This window comes from Varroa jacobsoni, unplaced genomic scaffold, assembly GCF_002532875.2.
Source record: "Varroa jacobsoni isolate VJ856 unplaced genomic scaffold, vjacob_1.0 scaffold_1244, whole genome shotgun sequence".
Lineage (NCBI taxonomy): Eukaryota > Metazoa > Arthropoda > Arachnida > Mesostigmata > Varroidae > Varroa > Varroa jacobsoni.
This window is the reverse complement of record NW_019214146.1, coordinates 22,667-33,770: the sequence shown is the minus strand read 5'-3', so window position 1 is coordinate 33,770 and position 11,104 is coordinate 22,667. Positions and strand designations below refer to the sequence as shown.

Below are 11,104 nucleotides of genomic sequence, written 5' to 3'. Positions count from 1 at the left end.
AGATTCCATCAACATTCTTCAACACACAGATCCAGGGGTCGTCGATCTCATGTCTGAGCGCCCATTTCCCTTAACGGAACCCCTGTGACTCGCTGACTGCCGATCATGTTATACTGCTATTGCCGCATCAGCACCCGCATTTCGAGACAGAGGACATCATGCTATCAGGGGCGAATACGACGCCACGCCTTGACAGTAACGTGAATCATTTCAAACTACAAGTGGAACAGTGGCGTTCAGCAGAGGTAGTCAGACGACATGTTGTTGTTAGACACATCGCTTTTGCAGTACGAGCTGGCAACCCGCTTCTGCCCCTATGGCCACTGGCCCACATCCCCATCGCTGTCCTGCGGCAACCGCAATTATCATCAAATAGACATATTCGAGCGCTGACCGAACACATTGAGTCGTCTTCAGTTATGTAACATAACAGCAGCAGCAGCAAATGTAGCGGCCTAGAAGAAAACACGGCACCTGTGATTGTTTTGTGGGGTGAGCTAAAAAGAAATAATATAAGAAACAAATTGGCATTCAGCTATCGACCGCGTGAAATCCGAGTCCTGGGAGGGTGAAAGTCTTCCTATACGTAACTCTTTTTTAAAAGAACCGCTACCTTCCATGACAGCAGATCGAAGTTCTTACAACTGCGGATTTCCACAGACGGCATAACATAGAAAGAAATAAGATTGGCTACAAAGTCCGCTGCCTCCTAACGGTTAGCGTTTTATCAGCCTGTTGACGGCGCGTTCGGCTAAAAGTTCGGCTAAATCTCATCGAAGTATCAACGGCATATACGCCGCCTACAAATGCTGACCAAAACTTCTCCATCCCTTCCGCCATTTTTTTTACTATAAATACAGGCTCGAGGCAGCCGCACGAGCATCATTGTCTACAACTTTTTGACCATTAGCTGACGGGGGCTTCCGTTGCTAAAAAGAATAGGGAATTTGGTGATATCGTTTTGCCCTTTAGCCGCCATGATGGCTGGTGGTAGGGTGTGACGAGTAAGCGATAAACAATAGCATCTATGGCCAATGGTAGCAAGCCATTATCTAGATGTATCTACACCACGGGCGTTAAACGCTAAACCAATACCCAGACAAAACTTGCTCGGCGAATAGCTGAAATAAATAAGAACGTTCAAGAAATTAGCAAGTGTAACAGACAAAAAAAAAAAAAACATTGCGACCAGTTGTAGAAGTTATGGGATTGCTATAAAACATTAGCAATCGAATTACTCTTTGTAGCTGGTATAATGACACGTGGGGTAACAAGTTAGGCAACTTGAATAGAACTAGCGCCCTGGTGCCCCCTTTTCTTTCGGCTTTGTAATAATTCACTCGTTCAATTCGTTCATTGTGATCAGCCTGCTCTGAGCGTGAAGGTCTGCGTGTATGCGTGTTTTTAGTAAATCAGGACACCTAGATAAGGTGTTACTTACATTATTCAGCGCGAACTCTAGCTGAACCGAGAGAACCATTTGTATTGTACACCTCATTTGCCTGAACTGGAATACGGAGCAATTACGTTTTGCGATATCAGTCCCTTTCCTGAGCGCCGACCGGAATTCAAAGGAGTGAAGCTTTTTTTTTTTTTTTTTTTCCGTGCAATTTCGTTCGTAGATTGAGGTCAATTGATGTGTCCGAGATTGATTTATTCGAGAACTATCGATCCATTAATTTATCGAGTGTTACTCAAAGGTTAGCTGCGTTCGTCATAGTTACTGCTGCAAAAGAAACGAGCCTTTATATGATTATCCAGTTATATGAGAGCCTTATACGATGATAAACTGAAGGTGCCTCGAAGCGTGTTAAGAGGTTACATCCGAAGAACAGAGACAGGTCTAGACAACAAGTTCGAACACGCGTTTTGAATCGGGATTTCCGTTTGTTAAATGACACGATACCCAGTTCGAGTTGGGAAATAATGGCGAATATCTCTGAACTTGTCGCCTTTCTCACGGAACCCCCTTGACGAAATTTAAAAAAAAATCATTATTTTCAAATAGATAGTGAATGCTTTGAGGCTTCAGCAACAAACTTTGAATTCAAGATACTTACCGTTCGTCATGTCGTACGTTTCGTGTCTCCGATTCAACGTTCCGAGTGCCTCAACACATACGATAGTAGTCTCATAGGGTCTGCCGCATTTCAAATGGAAATGTAGGCTGCCGTAAGCTCGTTTTAAGTACACAGGAAATTCCGTCGTTTGTGTCGCACTTCGAAAAAATTGAGGCTCGTTATAGTTAATGTGTGCTAATTGAGTAAGTTTCTATCTCCATTCTGCATTAGTTCTTGACAAAAATATTTATATTCTACCAAATTAAAATTACTCATTATTTTTACTGTCGGGCTGCACGTTTTTATTATATTTTGTTATTATTATTATTTGATTTTTTTCCAATTATCTGCGTAACTGAAATTCCCAGAGCTGCAGACAGGCAGATTCGTCTCCGTATGCGTGTGTACTCGTTTCGTTAGAAAAAAAACTTCGTTTCGTTGCCGGCTTTCCGCCTCCGTGAGTTCCCCGCCGAGAGGTTCTCTAGTCGTAACTCCAGTCGTCTGAGGAGTGAGTGGCCGGCCTGTTCTCTCCTGCTAAATACCAATGTAGCCTGCAGCCGCGTGTTTTCACAGACCATGACAGGAAGTGTGATTTCGATTAGATCTCAGAGAGGTGCAGAGAAGAAGATATGGGAGGAAAAGGGAGGGGATATGCAGTAGCATCTTCACGCCTTATCGGGCTTCTTGCTGCTCGCAGCAGAGTGTCAGATACGTGGGCTTCAGCCGTTCACCCCTTGTGTGTTACGTAATTCGCGTCCCTGTAAAAATAACGATAGAACGACAGCAACAACAACTTCAATCACAACATCCCTCGTCGGCATCGGCTTGTTTTTTGGGTTTTGCCATTAAAAATTCGCTTGTTGGCAGCGGGATCGCCGTCGACTCTCACTTCTTTCTCGTTGCTGCCATCCTAGTCGGCCAACAGATCCCCCGTGTCCGCTTTGCTAAAGCATAGAGCTTCCCGCTGGTGGTGTGAGCTCTTATATGGCCGTCGCGTATTACAGTTTTTTTTGCGTGAGTGCGTGCTGCCGCTGTAATAAGGCAATTCAACGTTCAATCTGGACGGCCCGCAACCGCTGCCGCAGCTGTGGAAAGCTTGCCAATTTAAACCTGCGGGCTTTCGCAGTCCTTCCGACCTAGATAAGTCTGAAACTTATCTAATGGTAGTTGTTATGTTTCTTTTCGTTCTAACCGCGATTGGTCTGGCTGAAATTGTTACAGCTGCCGAGGCCTCTGTCGTCGACCGCCAGACAGATCAAACAGCAGACAGTCGGATAGCACACGCCCCCGCCGCCGGCCTTTACCCGCTAACCCAACCCAACACCCCCCTGAAACTGGTTAAGAAAGTAAAAAGGATAGATAGAACAACTTTCTCCTTACGTTTTGGCTTGTTGTTCCAAATGATTGCATTTTACCGGCGGCGGGTACATATAGCTGGCAGCGCGCGGCCCTACAACGGTCACACTTTGTACCTGGCGACGCGATACATTACCCATTACGTCTATCAAAATAGCTGAGTATCTATCATAAGCGGAGCAGCAAATATAAGGCAAGGAGACGTATCTAAAATGAAGTGGTTTGTGTTTCTGATCGTTCTCTTGACTTTCACAAGGGATGTTCGCGCTCAGGATGACGACGACATGGGTAAGAGACACGAACAAGAAGGGAGATGATGATGATAATAAGGGCACTAATGAAAATGCCAATATAGAAAAGTAATGTCATTATACATTGGCATCAGATAGCAGCAAAACGAAGAATGTGCGCTCTTGTCAGGTGAGCGGATAAGTTGTGCCTGATACCTACAATGGTGATCCTTGATGCTCAACAGGACAAAGAAAAAACAAAAATTCGAACATAGGTTAAGCGTAAATTTCAAGTAATAAGTCTTTCGTCTTTTGAACAGAGATACATATTCTGTATGAATTCATTTTTCTCTCCAGAATTACGTCCAGCTTAAGGGCTGCCGAACTTTTGTAGTCGGTCTAGGAATTTAACCCAATTAAGGTATCAAACCAGTCTCATTTCGTTATTAAGTGATGCAGTCTATTAGTCCACTAAGTCATGGACGGCTTCATCCTACTGTTATAAGATGATTCACATAAGGATGGATGTGTTTTTGGTTGTGTGTTCCAACTGTGCTACTACTCACGGTTAAATCCCTCTTTTCAATACTGCTCTATTACAAAGTAGGGTCGTCGGTGAGGAGACTTTCTACTTCGAACAAACTTAACAATTATATCGTATATGTAATCTCTAATTCTCGTCGATTGGTTGTATCACAATATTTCGTGTATGCATAGCCTCAACGAGTTGTGAGAACTCGGCAAATTTCTAGGACGCAACTTCATAACACATGCTAATGAGCGTTCGGCACCCCGTAGCGATGCGGCAATATATCACAATTTAGGTCTGATGAAAGCTTTCAGCGGCACTGGCGCAAACGTCGTATTAAAGTGTACACAAAGCATATACACACGTATATAGTATATAGTTTTTGTGTCAGGCCCCCCACAGGCTGGCTTGGCTAACGTCTATCCCCATCATCGTAAAAGTTTCTACCGTTGATTAATCGTTGGTTGTCGTCGATATACTATAGCCGAGAGGTATTCATCGACAGGGAACGCCACCACGACGACGACAGTAACAACAACGTTTCGAAACACGCAGGAAAAAAGCACGGAATTTCTATTTAGGGCCGTCTTTCACAGTGCGTCAAAAGTAAGACAGTGTGCTGCAATTAACCGTACATCACTTACGAGTCATCTACGAGAATATATAACTATTTTATAGTTCTATAATCAGTACAAATTCAAAGTCGTGTTCCTTTGCCCTTTACTGGGTACATCCATTATATTTCGTGTATGCATAGCGTCAACGAGCTGTGAGGACGTAGTTATCCCAGCCTCTGTGAGCCTTTAAGATGTTCTGAAGGGAACGTGAGCGTGTTTCATTGGCGAAAAAACCTGTTGTTTTTCTCGTTTCTGCAATGAATAGTTACTTAAACTAAACGTCATTAGTATTCAGCGTGCATGTACGTAGGACGCATTTCTACGACGGTATATGTAGAAGGTATTGAGGGTTGTAGTTGTTGAGCAGCGAGACTTACCTCAAGTTGGATAAATGCTAAGTGATAACCGTTCTTGATTGATCATGAGTGGATTCCATGTAATAGGTGACGGTGCTTATGGGGCTGATGACGGAGGAGATGATGAAGGCTATGATGCACCCGCGGACGGCGACGATGACGGTGGCTATGATTCACCTACTGATGGAGACGATGATATGGGAGGTGATGAAAGTAGAGCGCGGCCGGAATATGTTTCCACAATAGAACGCGACGAGGGTATATGCTCCATCTGTATTGTATCATCTCGAACGGGTGTATACTAACACTGAGACAGCCCTATAATGCGAGGTTCCTTATGCTGATTTTTCGAAAAATTAGGATACACAATACGTCAGATTAATCTGTCATCGGTCAAAAAACAATGCTCTTTTCACGTGAACTAAATGTATTATTAGTAACCATGAATGAATCTATAATATGCAACGAGATTCCTGCTTGCAAAGCCTAAGTTTTCTACGATAGAAATTTATAGCCAACCTACACCAGAGGAATTAAATCCTTAGAGGTACTGTATCAGCCAGACAGAAATCTTCATTTACTTTAGTTTGACTGGCGCCGTACCAATATACTGCTGAAATTTGTCTTACTATTGTTTATGGCGTATTCCAGAACCGAACAACAGCGCTGGTGACGATAACGCTGAACGGGTCGACAGCAGCCAGCGGGTGGCGCTTGCTGTCCTTCCTCAGCCCGCACTTGAGCCTACGTCGTTACCCACTCCTTTTGGGTCGGTTTCTTTGTTTCGCGCAAGAATGCCTGCGGATCACTCGATGACTTCATCTGATGTCCATCATCGCGCTCGCCGATCAATCGCTTCTGGTATGGCCGGCTCCGTTCTAAGTCGCTCAAAGCGATCTGGTCATCGTGATGGTGGTGGTGGTGGTGGAGTTGTGGGACCCGTGCATACCTACATAAGGACTGATTACGACGGTAACTACCGGTGGGGTGCTCGGCATTACGTTGGCAGCTCGTACGGGCGCGGTCTCTGATAGCCGTCAGCCGATTCGGCGAAGCGCTCAGACAAAAATAAGCTTAAACAGCTGTCGAAGTCGGAGCTTTGTAAAAGGGTTCTCAAAAGAAAATCGGCTAAAAGAAGTAGCCAGTCTGCTCCTCACTCTTGAAATCCATAGTAAAGTGGTTTCCAAAGGCCCAATCGTTTTTTATATGTAGATGTATTGGGGGAGAGTCCCAAAGATAAAGAGAATTTACTCCGAGGAGATGAAATTGTATCTAATCCTTCTTGAATATTTAGTGTTATTTGATGAATGAGAGCAAAGTGATATCGTATGTTTTATTGTATAGACGCTATGATAATTATGTTAGATGGGGCAACAATGTATAGATGGCCATGTTGCGATGCTCACTTCACAAGGCAAAGTCCAAATTTTCTACTTTGAAAAATCGCTTGTCTACTTTTGTTTTTTCCGTCTACATCATGCTCTCTTGTGATACATAACGTAACAATCTACGATTAATATATGATGTGCTATACATTATTACATAATGTACACACTTTGCATTAGGGTCGACACATCCGTAATATGTTATAAAAAGCGTCAAGTGCTCTTTACGATAGTATGAAATAAAAAAAAAAAAAAAAAAAAAGAACTTAATTTATAATTCTATTTTTTCTGCTTCGTATAACGGTTACAATGTCTTGATCAATGTCCGAAGTAGAATTTACCATCCACTTTATATCATTTTCAACTTGGCATAGAGCCACAGTGATCATCATCATCATTTCCACAACTGTGTATTTGTATTTGAGTGTGTACATGCGTGTGTGTATGTACGTGACAAACACGCAGATATAGATCTTGGTATTACTTTTCGGCCAACAATGAAATTGATTTCTGTGTCCGGTGTGACCGTATGCACGTGCCGTGAAGATCATAACAAAGGCAGCCACGCTTTGCGTGTAAGCGTGTGGTTCTGTTGCTGTTGGCCCTGTCGATCACGTTTCTTTTTTTAGAACTATAACAAGGATTACTTCATTTTTGGCAAGTAAAAGCCACAATGCTCTACTTCCGTGCAACCGCTCCTTGTTTTATTGACTCATCATATTAAAATAAAACTTACCCAACGTATATCACTGCAAATATTATTCTAACTAATTTGATTACCGCACATGGTAATTTCTAAGAACTTCGTAATAATTCTGTTTCATTGTAGACAGGCGCATTTACTTATAGCTATGAACTTATCAAATTATCATAACGGAATATGTGGGTTTTCAACATTTTTTTGAACTTGACCGGATATAGAACCCTCGGCATTGGGGCAAACCAGAATAAGATAAGCACTGACTGATGCGTGATTCGATATATGGTATGTTCAGAGTGCGGCTTCATTCAAAGAATAGTTGAAACAATAATAAGAACAATTACATATTTATATCCAAAGGGTAAGATTACTTACCACATAAATTTAATAAACATAATAAAACAATAAATAGCACCGGCCGCATGGGTGAATTTAAATTGCCTTATATCTGACGAAGGAAATAGCTGCGCGATCTTATTTGGGCCCTTCATGACCTTTCCATGGCCCAAAATTATACGAGTAATACTCGAAGGGTCATCCTCGAGCTAATATAATGCATTCAGGGATGAGGATTACACGTTCCATGGGTTCCAGTATTTTTGATGAATCGATAGGTTGGCGTTATAATTATTCATGGTCACAAAAGAAACGCGCCATTTTCTCAAAGGCCTGCAGGCGCTTTTGTCTCCGTGTTATGACGAGGGTGCAAGCGCTTGCCTTTCCCTGATGATCACACTTATGCCATGACACGTATACATCAAATCCCAACCGCTACTTCCTGAATAAAAACTGAATGAATAGGCTGGCTGCAGAGAAAAACTGCGAATCTAAACTGCGAAAAGATGGTACTACACTGCTACAGCAAAGTATACAAACAACTTACAGGATATATATATATATATATACTGAATTTACTTCGGAAAGACTAATCATCTCATCGTCCTTCGTGAGGGTCGATTACGTATATCACCTCGGACCCATGATCTTAAAAATTCAGAAATGATACAGGCGAAAGCTGACAATGTCCCTATTGATAGACTTGATTAATCCTCTAAAACGACGGATTAGATATTCTCTCTAATAAGCATCTAGGAGCCTTGCATCCATTGAACAGCACTAATTTTTTTTGTTCATCTCTGCCCATTGATCTCACCAACAATCAGCAAATTAGTGTTTATAACAGAAGTAAACAAGGGCTTTTTCGTTTCTATAAGATCTGCGTTAGCATGTGAGCGGAATTACGAATTGTCCATTCGACTTTGGACTTCAGGTTCCTTCTATTTACGTGAAAAGGCTGGAAGTGTCCATCGACTAGCAAGTTTTGGGTGTGAGCTGACACCGACTATATTTACTACGGCCGTACTGTCTTCCTCGGCAGCTTCGCGTCGATATCTATTGGTGAGGGTTCTTTTAACAACAATGCTTTCATTCGTTCAGCCTTCATTGTTGATTCCATTGCCACATTCGTCCAATTCGGGAGCTCAACCAAATGCCTCTACACAAATAGTTCGACGTCCCTCCACCTCCTGTTTCAATACTTACGTTTAAGGCCACTTTGTCTCCCTGGTCCAGCGATCGTGCGACTCCCAAAGCGTCATCGGCGGTCATAGCATGCACAGTCACTACTATCCTCAACGATGTTCTGTCGTGTATTATTAATCCGTCCCCCAGATCATTCGTTCATTAATAAATCCTGCTGCTACTGCCACTGTTGCCTAACAGCTGTTCCGTTTGTGTATTGTCATCCTGTCCACCGCCCGTCTCATCCATGGAGTCAGTAAGAGAGAGAACGAATGCAGACGACAACAACAAGGACACTGAGAAAGGAGTATAATACGAAAATAAGAAGGGGATATTGGAGAAAACGGATAGCCATGTCTAGGGTAAGCGCTATAGATGGAATTAGGGTTTAGTCATCTGTGGAGAGGTAGTCGGTGAATTTATAATATATAGCGGGCTGGCCAGAGACGCAGCAGTTCAGGCACATGCAGTACTCGGCATAGGTAAACATTATTGTCACAGACCGAGAGCAGAGACGGGCTCAAGTTTCCCTGACGCTGAATTCGATCGGTGCCTGTGCAACGTATCGTGGGGGTTAAAGGGGAAGATTGGGAAAGCCCTTATACCTTCAGGGAACTATTTAAGATTTTCAAAACCGCTTCAGGAACTAGCATTTCAAATTAGAATTGATAATTATTGTTATGATGATTCTACCATGCCACGGGCAGGTATATGTATATCGTTTACTTCGCCGTCTGTCTGCCCGTTAGTCGTCTTTCGTGCGTATTGAAATAACTGAGGCAGCTATAGTAGATAATCTGGCAACATTGACGTAAAGTTAAAGTTAACAGTTGTATGCCAGGAAGAGTTAACTAGGCAAGCCGACAGCAACTTCTGACGTGGTCTTGCGGTGCCATTGTTACGCTTCGATTGACTAAGAAAAGTCTGTTTGATGGCAAAAAGATACAGAGAAGACGCAATAAGGTAGCTTAGGCAAAATGACAGGGGCTAAAAGCGGGTCATTTTACAGGCGCTTAAAGGGGATTGGAAGGGGCAAAGGTTAGGCAGAAGTGAAATATGAAGAGGCTACCGGCACCCAGTTGCCCTCCGTTGCAGTTTTTGTGATGGTTTGGCATGGTCGTGGTGGAGGGGACGACCGCCACGCTAGCAACAGTACACAGAAAAAGAGCACTCTTCTTCGTATTTTTGCGTCTGTCTGTGAGGACCCTCTCTTCGGGCGCCTCTCAACTATTTCAACCTTCGCTGCCGCCGTCTTCAAAAATAAAGGCGCTCAAAGCATCTGACGCGGTCGGCGCGGCGATGGCTCGGCTTTGCCTGCTTTAAGGGCCCTGCCCAGATCGGTCTGACGGTGGATGAAGCAACTATAACACTCTTTTTCTCGCTCTCTTCCGCAATGCATCGTGCGAACCGTGGGTCTCGACCAGTCAGTTTGAGCGTGGCTAAGTGGAGAATGCTGCTGCTCGTACTGCCATTGCCCTGGCATACACTTTTGCCTTCGCTGTCAGGAATAATGGCAGTGTGCTGCAACCACTACCGCCAGGGCTCGCCCCGTACGTAAGGAATGATTGAAAGGTTTCTTCATCTCAATGCGCGCAGTAGGGACGAACGAGCTGACTTCGGGTGGCGTCAACGTCAAGCAAAAAGCAGAAAAAGGGACCGCGAGGACCAAATGTTCTTCTCCATTGCAGCTACTGCCGAAGTAATAGCGGTCGTCGTTGCTCGCCTCCTCGTTGATGGCTGTTAGTGCGGCTGGTTAGGTCCCTTGCATCCTCACGGTTACTAGCTTCAACCTGTTTTACTAGTTCCCGGCTTGAAAGGGCTGTTTCGAGTCTCCCGTTCGTTTCCCTCCTAACATCCATTCGTCTGCTGCAGCACCAAGCTCACTTCACCAGCTTCGGTATAGTTACGGACCCTTTCAGACCACTACTGCACCGCACATGACAACTATTACTTGGCTAGCAGTGGATTTCGAATTTGCCCGCCTAAACCATAATGAAATCAAGGAGCATATTTATATGGGCCTTTGCTATTAAAATTCGACAACGTCTCGAATTTGGTGAAACGGACCTATTCCAGAACTTCAACAATGCTAAGGAAGTGAGAAACAGTAATCGAGGGCACAGTTTCTAGATAATGGACAATAATACATACATGAGAATAATTATATACAATAATCTCAGAAAAGAACACGCAATTATATTTACGACGCCTTATAAGAAGTTTGGTGCATCACTTAATAATTCAAGCTGTATTCACCCAAGAAGTGCGTTTAAAAAAGCAACGATTACTATAAATCAATAGGACTTCCATCATTGTCATAAATATCTACTATTCTGCACCGGTATTTTTC

The 11,104-nt window shown here is 43.4% G+C and overlaps 1 protein-coding gene and 1 long non-coding RNA gene across 2 annotated transcripts; one reads left to right on the top strand and one right to left on the bottom strand.

Moving 5' to 3' along the window:
- Positions 1–1,260: 1,260 nt before the first annotated feature.
- Positions 1,261–8,974, bottom strand: LOC147752458 (uncharacterized). The gene is made up of 3 exons (XR_015314024.1): positions 8,776–8,974; positions 2,061–2,818; positions 1,261–1,726 (listed from the first exon to the last, which is right to left on the bottom strand). It is a non-coding gene; the product is annotated as an uncharacterized LOC147752458 (long non-coding RNA).
- On the top strand, positions 3,517–7,289 carry LOC111267973 (uncharacterized). The gene is made up of 3 exons (XM_022846614.2): positions 3,517–3,704; positions 5,236–5,406; positions 5,800–7,289. The coding sequence occupies exons 1-3, from the start codon at positions 3,629–3,631 to the stop codon at positions 6,177–6,179; spliced, it is 627 nt and encodes a 208-aa protein (XP_022702349.1). The 5' UTR covers positions 3,517–3,628; the 3' UTR covers positions 6,180–7,289.
- Positions 8,975–11,104: the final 2,130 nt, after the last annotated feature.